This window comes from Manis javanica, chromosome 5, assembly GCF_040802235.1.
Source record: "Manis javanica isolate MJ-LG chromosome 5, MJ_LKY, whole genome shotgun sequence".
NCBI classification, from domain to species: Eukaryota; Metazoa; Chordata; class Mammalia; order Pholidota; family Manidae; genus Manis; species Manis javanica.
In genome coordinates, this window is record NC_133160.1 from 95,772,304 (window position 1) to 95,788,234 (window position 15,931).

At 31.7% G+C, this 15,931-nt stretch overlaps 1 protein-coding gene across 4 annotated transcripts in view; it reads right to left on the bottom strand.

Annotated features, from left to right (window-relative positions):
• The window catches only part of SMARCAD1 (SNF2 related chromatin remodeling ATPase with DExD box 1), a 95,257-nt gene that overhangs the window by 5,150 nt on the left and 74,176 nt on the right, over positions 1–15,931 (bottom strand). For all 4 annotated transcript variants that reach the window (XM_073237289.1, XM_037020164.2, XM_037020163.2 and 1 more), the window contains 14 exons: positions 15,322–15,521; positions 9,836–9,926; positions 9,153–9,252; positions 8,452–8,511; positions 8,277–8,352; positions 7,057–7,192; positions 6,399–6,536; positions 5,102–5,197; positions 4,894–5,011; positions 4,551–4,672; positions 3,346–3,534; positions 2,639–2,757; positions 1,559–1,741; positions 97–206 (listed from right to left, as the gene is read on the bottom strand). In XM_073237289.1, coding sequence (XP_073093390.1) covers positions 97–206; positions 1,559–1,741; positions 2,639–2,757; positions 3,346–3,534; positions 4,551–4,672; positions 4,894–5,011; positions 5,102–5,197; positions 6,399–6,536; positions 7,057–7,192; positions 8,277–8,352; positions 8,452–8,511; positions 9,153–9,252; positions 9,836–9,926; positions 15,322–15,521 — 1,738 coding nt within the window. The remainder of the gene's footprint in view (positions 1–96; positions 207–1,558; positions 1,742–2,638; positions 2,758–3,345; positions 3,535–4,550; positions 4,673–4,893; positions 5,012–5,101; positions 5,198–6,398; positions 6,537–7,056; positions 7,193–8,276; positions 8,353–8,451; positions 8,512–9,152; positions 9,253–9,835; positions 9,927–15,321; positions 15,522–15,931) is intronic.

Sequence of the window (15,931 nt, forward strand, 5' to 3'; positions counted from 1 at the left end):
AAAAACTCAGACCATCTTTGTTATTCTCTTGCTATAGCTAATTTGATGCCTTTTCATATAAAGAAGTATTAAGGTTTCTGCTTATAAACAACTTACCTTCATCTACTGTGGTCATATCTTGCTCTAGTTTCAATTTCTGTTGATTAATTTTTAGCATGGATTCTTCAATTGTCCCTTGGCTTATTAATTTTATAACTAGTACTTCTCTAAAAAAAGTACAAGACATGTCTGTTGGTTACTTAATATAAAAGTATTTGAATACATATAACTGATATAAATCATTTTAGGGTTCAAAAGGATAATTTGAAAATTGTGTAACAAATATATCCATAAGGTAAAAATTTTCTTTTACTCAAACTAACTTGAGATTAACATTTTCTGAGCTATAACTTTTAAATATCCTCTCCTATTGCTCTAAGAAAAGAAAGAAAGACACCTATATTCCAAGATCACTGGTAAAACTATACTACAATAAACAGTTTCGGATCCACATAGGTATTTCATATTAAAAAGGAACATGCTTTGCTTATCAGGTTCCAAGAAATAATTCAGTACAAAAAGTAAGGAAGTGCAGTAAAATAGAAAGACTACATGGGAGGTTTTAGTCCCACAATAGATACTAGTAAATAATTGGTTCATAATGAACATATTATCATATGGAAATACAATAAATACTCTACAAAGAAAACACTGTCTGTTTACATGTGAAAGGAATGTTGGACTGTAGGTATTTTTATCTCTTTTGATCCAATGTCAAAATTTAAACTCTTACTTGTTAAATTTAAACACTTAAACTAAAATATGTACAACTCAACCAATTTTTTTCATTCATTCTTTCATTTATTAATTTTATTAAGGTATCATTGATTAACAATCTTATGAAGGTTTCACATGAGCAACATTGTGGTTACTACATTTACCCATATTATCAAGTCCCCCCTCCACAACACACCCCATTACAGTCACTGTCCATCAGCTTAGTAAGATGCTATAATCACTACTCATCTTCTCTGTGCTATACTGCCTTTCCTGTGTCCCCCCTACATTACATGTGCTAATCATAATGCCCTTTAATCCTTCTCTCTTCCTCCTCACCCAACTTCCCCACCCTTTTCCCTTTGGTAACCACTAGTCCCTTTCTGTAGTCTGTGAGTCTACTGTTGTTTTGTTCTTCAGTTTTGCTTTGTACAACTCAACCAATTTCTTAAAGGTAATGGGGCACAAAAGAATGTACCAAGGACATCTGTCTCTTAAATGGTTTATCCATCAAATCTTTTCAATTACTAATCTTTTTCAAAGAGGCTGGACCATTGATAATATTTCAGTTTCTTTAGCTGCAGAACTAACTGGGTTGGGGTGGAAGGTTATTTTAATTACTAGAAAATGAATAGGTTACATAGCTGAGTTCTTATTCAACATTGCTGGTATAAAATATATCAGAAGCTATGCTTTGCTGAATATAAAAACTAAGGCAGGACATTGATAGTCTATATTATAGTATTTTATACAAATTAAACTGACATTTGATTAATAATAAATTTGAACTGAAAACACTTACTTAGTCTGGCCTACTCTATGGCATCTATCTTCTGCTTGTTTGTCATTGTAAGGATTACAGTCAATATCGTGAAGTATAACAACATTTGCTGAAGTCAGGTTTATTCCTAGGCCACCAGCTTTTGTTGACAGCAGAAACACAAAGATATCCATATCGGTATTAAACTCATCAATTAGATGAATCCTGTAAGATAAATATATTAGATTAAATCTCACTAAAAGGTATTTAATTAAAACTGAAAACAGTCATATCACATGGAAAATAAACTTAAAGATGTAAACACATGCTTTTGGCATTACAGTTCATTTTCCTGTATCTACTACGTTGAAAGACCTTTTCAATTTACTAACTTCTTTTCTGTACTATTTATCTCTTTACTAATTATCACTTTAATTCAGTTATTCAGATTTGATTAATTCCTAAAGATCTACTTTTGTCTTTTAATGACTGCTAGCTTATTGAAATACTGCATGTGGCTTTGCAATATTTAGCCTTCTAAGTGTGTTAGCTGCTACTTATAGACAGTATACCTGATGAACTAAGAATCTTAAGATCAAACTATATCCATGTATTCTCTTTAGCAAGACTTTTACCCTTACTCTAATGTGGAAAAAAATAACTCACTCTGGCTGTTTAACTAGTACTAAAGATGTGTAATGCAGTTTAAATACATTAGAAAAAGCTTTCCTTTTTTTTGAAGACAATATTTTCAACCTTTGGGAATTAAAAAAATTAACCACCAAAACTACCCACTTACCCTTAAAATATGAAAAGCTCAAGATTTAAGAAATAATCTGGATTTAAAGGTAAGTTGCTTTTATACTTTGAATGAGTTTTAAAGGGGAAAACAAGGTTAAGTACACAATTCTAACAGCTATTTCAAAATATTTTTGTATGTAATTCAGACCAAAAAAATTAAAAGAAAGTTTTCCTCATTTTAAGGTGATTTGAAGTAATCAAACATGAGCCTCAAAACAATACAATTCTGTCAAATGCTCTAGGCATTTAAAATTCTAACATTTACTCTTATTTCAGGATAAGGCGGAGAGACTTTCTGAAACTAAAATGAAGTATACCGACCTTTCAGAAATCTGAGTCTTTCCATCTAATCTGAGGTACCTATGCTGATGATGTTTTAAAAGAACCTCTAAAATATCCAGCATCATGGTAAATTGGCTAAATAAGACAACTCTGTCACCCTGTGAAAATACATATGTGGATTAGATACATAGAAAAATAAAATAATGGCATAAATACCTAATGATCAATTGTTTCTTTAATAAAATTAAAGATTATAATCACAGCAAAGGTAAATTTATTGTTTTAAATTATATATAAATTACCTTAATGTCTAAACTTAAGGCCTAAAATTTAGTTCTCAGTTTTGATTTTTAAGGACAGTTAGTGAGAACAGCTACAAAAGAACTATTTGGATTGTGATCTTACAAATTTAAGCTATGTCACATATAAACTATAGTATCTTCAAAATACTAGTTCTGAAACAACCATACAGATTTGGTCACCTATGAAATAATGACAAGATTATTTTTTAAAAACATCCATATAGATGTATTTTACTTTTATTTTTCTCTCTGAAGTATGACAAGGAAAAGTAATCAGAATACTCCCAGATATACTCCAAAAAGGCTCAGGACGCTTATTTCTGTACAAATGTAGAAAACAGATACAGACTAAAGCTTTAAGAAAGTCAAATCATGCTAGGATTGTTTTAAAGAAGTATAACTAATTGGGTAAATACATAAGGAAATAGCATTTTTCTTTAATACCTTCTGTTTCAATTCAGACAAGATGCATCCTAAAACTCGAAATTTTCCAGAATCTAAAATCAAGTCCATATCTAACTGGAAGTTATTAATGTGTCGATATTGTTTACAAAGTACATGTAATTCGAAGTCTGTCATAACTTCCATATCTTCAAAGATTAGGTCAGGGTTAGCCTCGCAATGTGTAGGTTCCTCAAAACAAAATAATACACATTTCAAAATGAAAATAATTTATCATATGATCAGAGCAGTCTAATAAAATTGTTTGCATCTGATAAAATATCTAAGTTACAGAACATTTTAGTGCAACAGATTTATTTAGAAAAGGAAATTAAAATTCATGTTTTAGGTATAATAATGGAGGGGAAAAGTCCTTTTTAGAGAAGTATTTACTGAACTATTTATAAAGGAAAAATATCTAGAATTTAGTTCAAAATAACCCTGGGGTCTAAATGAAATAAGAGTACTGTCATTCCATATGATTTGTAGAAAATGGGTGGAGATTATATGGACAGAGAATTTCATCATACAATCCTTTCTACTTTTATATGCTTACAATTTCCAAAATAAGTTTAAAATAACATAAAATTGAAAAGACAAATGGTTGCTTTCAACACAAAGATCTGTAAGATAACTAGGGATAGATACTTAGGTAGAATGAGGCAAGAGTAATTGCTGAAACTATAGACAGAACACAGTAAGAAGAAATAAAATGAAGAAAATAAATGGAGAAAAATGACTCACTACCCAGGACATAATATAAAATAAAAAATAAAATAAAGAAGTGCATTATGGAAGTCTAGATCAGGCATTGGCAAACTTTTTCTGCAAAGGGCCAGACAGTAGGTAGATAAGGCTCTGTAGGCAAAATGATCTGTTTCACAACTACTCAACTCTGTATCTGTACTGAGAAAGCAGTGACAGACAACACAGAAACAGAAGGTCATGGCTATGTTAGAATAAAGCTTTAAAGACATAGCCACTGCTGTATTTGGCCCGAAGGCCATAGCTTGCTGACTCCTGATGTAGGCTGTCAGTCCTTTTTGACTATGATGTCCTTCTAATTTTCTTGAATTTTGTCTTAAAAATGTTTTTTAAAAATATGTGGTTAATGGGTTAACAAGCTCATTAGGTCTGACTGATTTTTAGCCTAACACCGTAACCTTGTCTTAATAGAGCTGAGTGTTAGCATAATATGAAATCCTTACCTTCAGCATAAGTTGAGACATTTCCTTGAGTTTTTCAGCTGTGTAATATTGGCGATGTAATAAAGGATGATTGGCCATTTTTCTCAACTGCATCATGACATTGCACATTTCTGTGTTTTTTTCTGTGATCCAAAGAGTACACATTAAACAAAACAAAACAAAACACCCCAAGCTAATAGCTGTTTGTTGAAATATATCTCAATGCAAACAAGAAGTTTTTAAATTATTTCTTCAAATTCCAAGTAATTTTTAAAAACAGCAAATCCCCCTATCATATAACTAAACAAAATGCAGCCTCAGTCCAGGCTTATTTTTCACATAAAATTGTAATATCAGATTATACCCATGTTATTGATAGATTTTTTCAATCTGTTGAAAAGACCCAAATAGAGTTGTTCCTGTTTTTCTGACATTGCACACAATTCAATTTGATCTTTCTTGGGGGGTAGCTGCTTGAGAACCTAGAAAGGAAAATAGTTTCAGCAAATCATTCAAATAAAGAGGAAAACAGACTTTTAGAAAACAATCATGATAAAAAATATACAAGTTACCTCTTCTTTTACTCTTCTGAGAATAAATGGTTTTATAATTTGTTTTGCATGTGCTATTCTCTCTTTTTCATATATACTTTGTTCATCTGCTGATTTCTAAGTAAAAGAAAATATCCTTTTAGAAATTTTTCATGTAACTGATCACAGTAACAGTATTACAGAACATCAAAATCTCCCTCACTACAATCTGAGTTATTTTCCACAGAAATGCAATTCATTCTTGATGGAATTTACATTTGAATTCTGGGCTGTAATCTACTTCTTACAATGTTCTATGTTATTCTGAGGTTTTATGACATGTAATTATGTACTCTGCTAAGGTAAGGAAAATGAACTGCACTAGCCTGTTCATAAGTCATTAACTGATGAGTCATTGCTAATTGCTGAGGTAACTCTTCATGAAAACAGTGTGTGTATGTTTATATAGGGAGGAGAAGGGGAAGAGAGGTAGATAACTTACATATATTTGTGGAAAATAACCCCAAAAGAAAGGTACTACTGGTGATGCAAATTGTGAGTTCTGAAAAACAGGGACAGATCCTAATCACTTTGGAGAAATGAAGTGGAATTTTATTCTAAGATGTGAAGGAGTACTCTGTATCTTATGATCTGGTAGGCCAGCAAGTTGGAGGGAATACATTAGTGAAGGTTTAAAAGGCAGTTCATTTGCAGCAGCAGAATTATCACAGAAATTCTTGCAAAACGTGATTTGGGAGAGAGTTGAGAATCTATATAAGCATTGATGTATTGGAAAATTTGGGAGTTCTTAAAGACTATACTGTGCTTTTTCTAAGCAATAGAAAAAAAATTAACCAGATTTCTTCTAGACAGGATTTCTTTACTGTAACTTTTAGCAACTGTTACTTTTGTATTTATGGACTTTTATTTTAAAACATATTTTCCAGCGTAGGAATTTTCTGGGTATTTTACCTTTGCATAGTTCTACAGTTTACCTATAAAGAAATGCTACTAATTTGCCTAATTTTACAAAAGATGCAATAATCAAACTTGTCTTAATACCATGTATCTGAGTTTTCCAATTTAAAATTGTCCTTTTCAGAAAACTAAGATATTAAAAACCAAAAGTTTTAGACACTGATCACAGAAGTCACCGATTTATTTCCTACTGTATTTTGGCTGACTTCCCAACTCACACAAGTTCAGGGCTCTCAACTATTTAAACTTACTTCACAGAGCATATATACTATGAAAACAAGGCAAAAACATAAAAATAGAAAAATGGCCCAGGTAAAACACGAAGTAACACATTTGGGAGAAAATATTAATTTATGCTTACTGTCTTAGAAGAAAACATTCTTCGTATTTCACTGGTGCTACTACTAAACATATGTGGCATAACAAAATTCAACAGAGACATGAGTTCTAAGAGATTATTCTGTACAGGTGTTCCTGTGAGCAGCAAACGGTTATTTGCCTGTGAATCAAAGTAAAATTTAGATTAGTTTCTTGTTTTTGTTTTTAGAGTTACATGTTTCTTGTGTACAGGGAAGGAAAAAAATTTTAACACCATTATTAAAAATGTAACATTCTGTAATAAAAGATTAGTAATTTGGAAAAATTATTATCTACTGTACTTCATGTAGAATGGATAAAGCTAAGAATTTTTTTTAAGCCCATAACTTTTGTCTTCATATCACTTTTCATGTGGTAATGAAAGAAGACAGATTATTTGATATTCATGTTTATTATATAATGGGGGCTCGTAAATCAAGGCTAAGGAGCTATGAATGGTTTTTACATTTTAAAGGGTTGTTAAAAAATAAAAGAAAAGCAAAGAACAAGTGACAGAAACTGAATGGCCTACAAAGCATGAAATATTTATCATCTGGCTCTTTACAGAAAAAGTTTGGTGACCCCTGATATAAAACAGTGTAACATTAAAATACATAACCTAAAATTTTATCATAATTGGATAAATTCACAAACACTCTTACATTAATAGTCATAAGGTGCTGGTAGCGGATGGAGCCCATATTCTTCAGCATATGGCCTTCATCAAAAATCGCATAATTAAGTTTCAGCCGTCGAAACAGACTACGGTCATCAGAACTGCTGATTGCACAATTATACCTGTCACCAGGGAAAAAAACATTCTCTATAGTTATGCCCTTAAGAGCCTCAACTCTAGTGAGAGTTAATGTTTTGTAAAATGATTTTTATTTATATATTTCTAAAGGCCAGTACCTAAAGGATACCACCAGACACAGTTCATCTCAAATAAATACTGATGTACTTGTATCCAATAATTATCTATGTACATGTTTGTCAAGTTATGAAAGCTGCAATATGCAGCTACAAGAAAATTTAAACATTAAAATGTAATTACACAACTTCTACACAGCTAAGAAGAGGCCAATTTGGGTATAATTTGTATGTATTGTGCAGTTGTTATACACTTTGCTTCATGAACTGTTATATATTAAGGAGAATCAGAAGAAAGGACATGAAACTATGACATTTTTTAAGAACATAATGCTACTGTATTAAACTTGTGGACTACATCTAAGAAATAACAGTTGATAGCAGCTAGCAGAACAAGACTATATATGAAAATGGAGTCCATTTTATTAATAAAAGACAAATGTTGGATAAATTCCTTTGATCATGGTCTCCTACAGGAATCAGTAGAAAGTAATAGCCAAATATTGACAGTTAATATAGAGCTTACCTAGCATAATAAATGCAACATGACATAACTAAGTTATTGTGGGATATTTAAGCCAAATAGTTACTACCAAGTAACAATTAACTTACTCAGTTATATTTTCCATCCTTATTTATATTCCGATTCAAATTTTTCACTGAAAGAGTGAGACTTAATTGTATTCATTTCATTTTGGTGGGATATCTTAAATTTTACTTTAACTAAGAATCTTATTATGACTAGGCTTTTGATCAAGTGGATAAAACCTTTATATAACTACTGTCAGTCACCTGATGTACTAGCAAAAAACTTCTTGGCATTCATTACACACCAAAATGAAAAATGCCTGAATCTTCAATGTAAGTCATTCCATTATTTTGTTGCATAGTCCTTGGTATAAACTTTCCTTCATATTACTACTAACACTTTTAAAAATATTTTTTTTAAATATTTTTTTAAGAATTCAGGGGCTGCACAAATTTTTTCCAAAAAAATTTTCTCAGTACTTACGTGGTCACTATTACATTGTATTCTTCATATTTACTATGAATGTTATATCTAATCTGTTTACGTTCTTCTTGAGAACCTATAATTTAAAGATACATAGTTATGTTTATTATACTTTACTGTATGTTAGCATTTTAAAGAACTTCCGAAGTTAAAAAACAGAATGTTATGTTCTTACCGTAGTAACAGAGCACCTTTAAAGTGGGGCACCACAGATTAACTTCCCTTAACCAGTTATCTATGAAACAAGAGATATTACTTGCATCTGCTACAAAAGGTTATGTGCAGTGAAATAAACACTAAACTTTGACAAGTTCTACCCAGAAATTACCCTTTTATAAATACAAGATTTTTAAAAATCACAGACCATTGACAATTTTACTCCTGATGACTGAAAAGAAGGGCAAAGGACCAATTATCACATTTATAGGTGATTATTAATTTCTAATTTAAAGAAGTGTATTTTTTGTTATGTTCATACATACATACTTCTCTTACTACAGTCCAAATCCAATTAATTGAGAAAGAATAGAACAGTAATTTGCGTGGCGATGAACTGCATACTTCCTGACTCAATGTTTAATTATAATTTCAAAAGCACTTAGTTACTCATTAAAACTATTTAAAAGTATAATGAAAACAAAATAAATGATCTTATCAAATGGTCCTTGATCTATAATTTAAAAGGTGAATAACTCATATTTCAGTTACTTTAAGCCTTCCAATAAAATCACATACATACACAATCACAAAGGGCAAAAAAAGAGTGAAGTGACCACAGAAATTAATAAACTAAGAAATCATACATATACAGTTTTTCTTCTCCCTAGAGAAAATACTAAACAGTCAAAGTATGGCTGTCCACAGGGTATTACAAACCTATAGTTGATGCTGGAACAACGATCAAATGAGGACCTTTATTACCCTCCTGATAGAGGTAGGCCAGGAATGCAATGGCTTGAATAGTTTTTCCCAGGCCCTAAAATTAAAAAGTTTAAAAGACAATATATGAAATTTAAAAGTAAAAAAGCAAATAAATACTGGAAAATTCAAAAGAAAATTTCCAGTTTTACTTATTTGTTTTTAGCTCTCAGTACCATATCATAATCTCCAAATAATGCTACAACTCAGTTTAATGAGCAAAATGTATCTTAAATGTTGGTTAATGTGACACACGTAAACATGGAAGATATTATTTACATTGCACATACAGGATATAATTTTGGGAACTGTTTATATAAAGAAAATATTTAATATACACTGGATGGACTGATGATGATTTTCCAAGGACTAACTGGAGTTGAATATATGCTGGGTATCTTATTACCCAGCAATTCTACTCCTAAGAATACATTTAAGAGATGTCCACGAGGAGACTTGGATAAGAATGTTCACGTTAGTTTTTAGTATAGTAGCCAAACACCAGAAATAAAATTTCCATCAACAGGAGAGAATGGATAATGTGAGATCAGTAAACAACAGGGTCAAGGGAAAATTTCATTTTTTAAATGACAGCAACCATGCCTTTTAATGACAAATCCTAGAAATAGAGTACTACTTACCATTTCATCTGCCAAAATGCCATTAAGTCCATGTTTATGCACCAAGGCCAGCCAATTCAAACCAACCTTCTGATAGGGCTTGAGTGACAAACTGGCAAAGAGAGAGTTTCCAAATATTATAGATTTGTACTTTCAATAATTTTCTCTAGTAGCTTTCAGACATGAGGTTTAAGTTTATAATGCACACAAGAACTGAAATACCTAGGTCTATTCTTATCTTTCAACATACTATTATAAGCTATTTACACTTACTTAAGAAAATGAACCCAACACATAATATATTTTTTTAATCTTCTCAAATTTTATTTTGCATTGATTTATTTCTTCTGGCAACAAAAACTACAAAAAAAATTCCCATATTCTGTCATAATGTAAAGGCACTAAATTAATTCTGTAAATGATCAGAATACTAACTATAATAATATATTACTAAGCTAATATTTATAGTAGAAAACTGTATTGTACTGATTTGAATTTCGGCATATTAAGGAACTTAAATACAGCATGACAAAAACACCAGCATAATTTGCTACTTTGCCAGGCTGACTCAATAAACACTTTCTGAATGAATGCCAATCACCTCTAATGTGAATGGTAGGTATACTTCTGGAGTATGTATGTATGTGTGAATTTATGATTGGACTATGTATAAATGTAAATTTGCTAGACATCAATGAACATCAGTAAATAGAAAGTAAGAGCCAAGTATCAAAAATCTTATTAATTTGGAAACACATAAACAGACTAACCCCTAGGAATAACTTGGTTTGGAAAGTAATCATGGGAGGGGTTATAATGTACAAAAACTTAGTTTTTTCTAAAAGTTCAAGGGCTATAAACTAATAGCAGTTATTTACTAAGTGTCTATTATATAGACACACAAAGAACTCATTTTCAAGCATCACCTCATTTAAGTTTTAACACCCTATAAAAGTAGCTATTATTATCACTTTAATACATGGAAAAACCTAGGCTCAGTAATTTACCTGAGGTTGCAAAGCTATAAAGTGTTATGCCTAATATCTTAACTCAAGAAGTCTATCTCATTCAGAAGCTTATTCTTACACTCACTAGGACAGCAATACCCCACCCCACAACATGAAAACCTAGGACAATGCCACACCTCTCATTCTCTAACTTGTATCCTGTCCCTTTAATTTCCTGTCATACACATTCTATCTGCACACAGGGGAGAGGTTTGGACACAGGTATGGCATAACAGATAGTTAAGGGGTCAAATTCTGAAGTTAAGACACCCTAATTAGAACTGGGATAAAAAAGAGGTAGGATAGAAAGATACCCATCTTAAATGAGAATCTATGTTTTAACTGGGTGTGCAATCTAACAAACACTTCTCATTTGAAAAAATTAAAAGCATAGGTAGGAGAAAAATCAGCCATTATTACTGAACTATTTACAGTTCACTTTTTAAAATGCCCGCCTTCTTGGCCAGTATAATTTCTATGCCACTACAAATGTAATAATAAAACATTATCACAGATATCTTAATTTCCAGATCCAAATGAATTATTTCTACTATGGTAGCAGTGACAGTAAATGCTAATACTGGAATCTCTGCCATATTCCAGACACTGCTGAGCTTTACATACATTCTTACATCATTTAATCTACATTATAAAATAGATACTATTATTATCCCCATTTTACTTATGAGAAGTTTTCTGGGACTCAAAGAAGTTAAATAACTTGCTTAAGGTCACAGAGCTATCCAAATTCATGTCTGCAGTGACAGAGCTGGTATCCAATCCAGGTCTGATCCAGAGTTCAGCCCTTCATCACTGAACAGCAAACATGAAAAAGTTCTCTCTGAACTACCCACCTGTGGTCAGAACCGACCTCTCCATTGTTTCTCTAAATCCTTCCCAAATGTGTTAGTCATCCCGTATACATAAGGTGTGGGATTCATGAAAATGATGAAACTTGATAAGGTAGGCATATCACATCACTTAAAAATGTATCCCGGGGCCATCTGAACGTAAATCTATCACAAGTAGTCAAGAAATATTCTTAACAAAGATAACTGATTTTTTTCATTACTATACACGTTGAAAAATTAGTATAATGATTACAATATTCTTCACTACGTACAAAACTAAAAAGTGATGAGAAATTTTGAGAAGCATCTGCTAAATGAATTTTTCATTCAGATAAAATTATTTCTTCTATAATCACAGAGCAGCTGTGGTAGCTGGTTTGATCAGGACATTAAACAGCTTTGTTATATTGAAATATTTATTTAAAAAATGTAAGTATTTGAGTATGTGTATGTGTACCTCTGCTAGATTTATCTAAATTACAAGTAACTTTGTTTCTCAGTATCACAACAGTGCTGCACATCACAGATCCTTTCTTCAGAATGCAAGAAGATAAATGAAAATGCAGTTTTGACAAAGATATTTTAAATTCAATTCACGTGTTACAACAAATTTTTAAAGCAGGGCAGCTGTATTCTTTCTCTAGGAGGTTCTAATATTTAGACGCTATATGATCATACCTTCTATTTTAGTTTGATATTGTACAGTTTAAGAATTTTCCAGATGGCATATGAACTCCAACCACCAGTTTACAAATAAGAATGTCATCTGCTCAGGGTTACCCAAGTGGTTAAAAACTACAGCCCAGGCCTTCCATATTAGTTAAGTGCTCTCTTCTCGATAGGGGCCACAAGTATCTTTAAACTGAAGGTTTTCTTACCTCCCATGAAGGGAAAAAAGTTTAAGATTTTCTGAGATCATGAAAGAAAATGAAATAGCATGTTACTTTGAAGTTACTTGTTTGGTTAGGGAAAAAAATCCTATCCAACAGTTATTATCTTTTCAGAGTGAAAATTAAATAGGATTTCGATCTTGTGCTAGAGAAACTAGTATTAAAATTATTTTGAAAGATAAGAAATGCCTCGAATGGAACCAAAAGTAAAAACAATGTGCTTCAAATTTGAGCTTAAAATGAAGAAATAGAGGGCTACAAAGACTTGACTGATGTAGTCCCTATGAAGCAGATGAGGAATACTATCTGACCAATAATTTATGTCCCTGAAGTGCATCATGGTTGCTGAAAATACTATTACATGAGTTGGTGCTAATAATAGTATCCAAACTACTAAAATATTTACACCATAGTACTCTTGAGTTAATCAGACCACATCTGCAGTACTGACCTGCATTCATGCTATTGTCAAATGGTTTCATAGCAACTATATAGGAACTAGGAGGGAACCATCCCGTCAAGTTGAGGGCGAGCCAAGAACCTTGGTAGATTTAGCCCAGAAAAGACAGGTCACATGATTAAATGTGTTTTACACTGACAAGAAGTATTTTCAGTTAAAAGTTTAAAGCTGCTAAATTTTAGATAAATTGCTAAAGCTTGAGAGGTGGTAGGAATAAAATAAGAGAAATACGGAGAAGTTTTTTTCCCCCCTTCCCTCACTATATTGTTTTAACTTCAGGCAATCTTACTTTTGACATTTTAAAATAAAGATTATGAATGTAACATTTGTGAAATATGTATGAGAAATTTTATTTTTCCCTGCAAAGACTTTATATTTGAAAAGGAGTTAATGGTATGTACTTCCTTTATTGCTTTTATAAAAGGCAGTTACAATTCATATAAATTTGTAATAGGAAAATAGTTGACATAATTTTGCTTTGAAGTAAAACTTTGCTACGAAGACTCTGTCCTGTTAAAAACCATGACAGCTTATTCAACAGGATAGTCTCATGTTTTCCTCTGTGCAAATAAACTTTTCCCAAGGCAAGGATACTACTTTAAATGTCTCTATAGTAAGCAGTCACAATGCCTGGCCAGTATACCAAGTAAAATTGCTTGTGCAACTCTTACCTTGGCTAAAACCAAAAACCAAGACAACAAATTTCACCGCTTAAAAGTGTATTTAAATAAACTCTGAAGAGACTATCTATACAAGTTGTTACAAGTTGGACTAGATCTGATAAGCAATTTTTAATAAAACCAACTTTTTGCATCTATTAAATATTTCATTAAAAAAACCCTCAGTCTAATGGAGAGAATGGTTTATTACCTGATCATACTATTTACAAGTACCAGGACTTTACAGATGTGGGTTTAGGATAAATTTTTTAAGTGATGCAATAAAGCACTTGATTTTTTAGAATCCAAATTATGATAAAGTAGACTCAACTGGGTAAGTCTTGTAGAGCGCAGAACTCCCCATATCCAATGCTGTAGAACAAGGAGCAGCTCCAACTACACTTTTAGGAGATGAATTTGCTGATATGGCCATAGTTCTTTATATGCAACAGAGAAAAGAGCTTCTTTGTGGGAACTGCATCACATTTCCCTACACCATCCCATAGCACCCTAGAAGGGCACAGAAAAGATTGTAGCTTATTATTAAAGGCCAGTAACCATATCTTGGTATTTTTTTCATAGTTTGATTTTTAATTAATTGATGATCAGCAAATATGCTTTGATCATTAACTTTGAAAACTACAGTAAATAAATAAAATCAACTAAGGTAATTAATTTTAATGAGGCCCTAGTGCTGTTTATTAAATTCTGAATGTGTAATTCATTCTAACTATTCCGATTTTAGGAATTTGGATGTTTCCCATGTTTTTGTCCTATAAATGTTATCAAAGTGAACAATTTTACACATTCTCTAAAAAGGTATTCTGAACAGTTCTGAGTTCCCAAACCACTTAAATAAAAACTTAAAGAAGTTCAAAACAACTTCCCCCATGCCAATATCCCAACACCACACCACACAAAATGAGAGTGTTCACAATTACAGAATGTTGTTTTATTATGTACTGGTTGCTGGACAAATTTCTTAGTGAAAATAATATAGTACCTAATTTTTACAAGGATTCTGACAAAGTATTTTACTGAAAGTAGCAGTTCTGGGAAATATAGTTTTATGAGCAGACTTTTTATAATCTTTCCCTATGAAATCTACTTAATAGAAGTGTCCTTTTATTTTTGATGTGTTTCTACCCAAAAAGAGATTTAAAAATCTGGGCTTTTGAAAACATTCAAAACATTAAATTACAGATATAGGATATATCATTTCATTTTATTTACAATTAAAAAGAAATTGAGCTAAGACAGAAGTTTTCATACTGATGCAATTAAGGAGCTGACTTTTTGAAGCACCAAATTATGGAAAGGGGTAGCTAAAGCCCCCCTTTCAGTTTTTGTGATTATATATGAAAATATCTGTTACCAGACAAGGAAAACATAGGTTATAAAAGACTAACATTTCTTCCTTCTAAATGATAATGATATAATAGAGTACAACACCTTAATGGGTGGTTATTAATGAAAAACCATACACCACTTATGTGTCATGATAGGAAACCTTGAATTTTCCTTTTACCATTAGTTTCCGTATCACTTCCACATTTAAGTTCCCTGGACACAATAGAGAAGTTCAGAATTTTTAAACAACTGAGATAAAATAACAAGTAAGTGCATATAACAGACATTACCTTTGATTTAAAATGGAGGGTTGTTCTATGTTCCATCCACCTCCATTTCCAGTGAGCACAGTGACTTGTTTCGTCAATTTATTTGAAATATCTTCACATTTGTTCATAAGCCTTATGACTACATCCCTTTCTTGGATCAGTGTTTTACAGTTCCATATCAAATCTTCTGATAAGCCATTAGTTTTGGACATTTTTGTGAACTACACAATAAAAAGAAAAGCAACTTAAACAGTTCAGAACTAGTAAACAGAAGGCCAATCTCAATTTCTTTCTCTATGAGAGAAAAATGTTTGTTAAGTAACACTTCTACTTTTATGAATGACATTAACCAAGTTTTAGGAGACCATGACTCTTTATGTCTACATTTGAATTCCTGTTTCCTGTCACCTGAAACTCATCATATATAAATAAAATATCTCTCTCTCTCCAAAAATGCATAATCCCCATCTTGCTACTGTGACTCTGGTAACTCTACAGTGAGCTTGGGGAAACTCTAAATTGTTAATGTCTTTCAAGTTTTGTGTTCAAGATCTCAGATTCACCTTTGTTACCAGATGCAATTGTACCCAATATAATAATTGCATACCTGATCTCTTGGCTCCATTTCTGC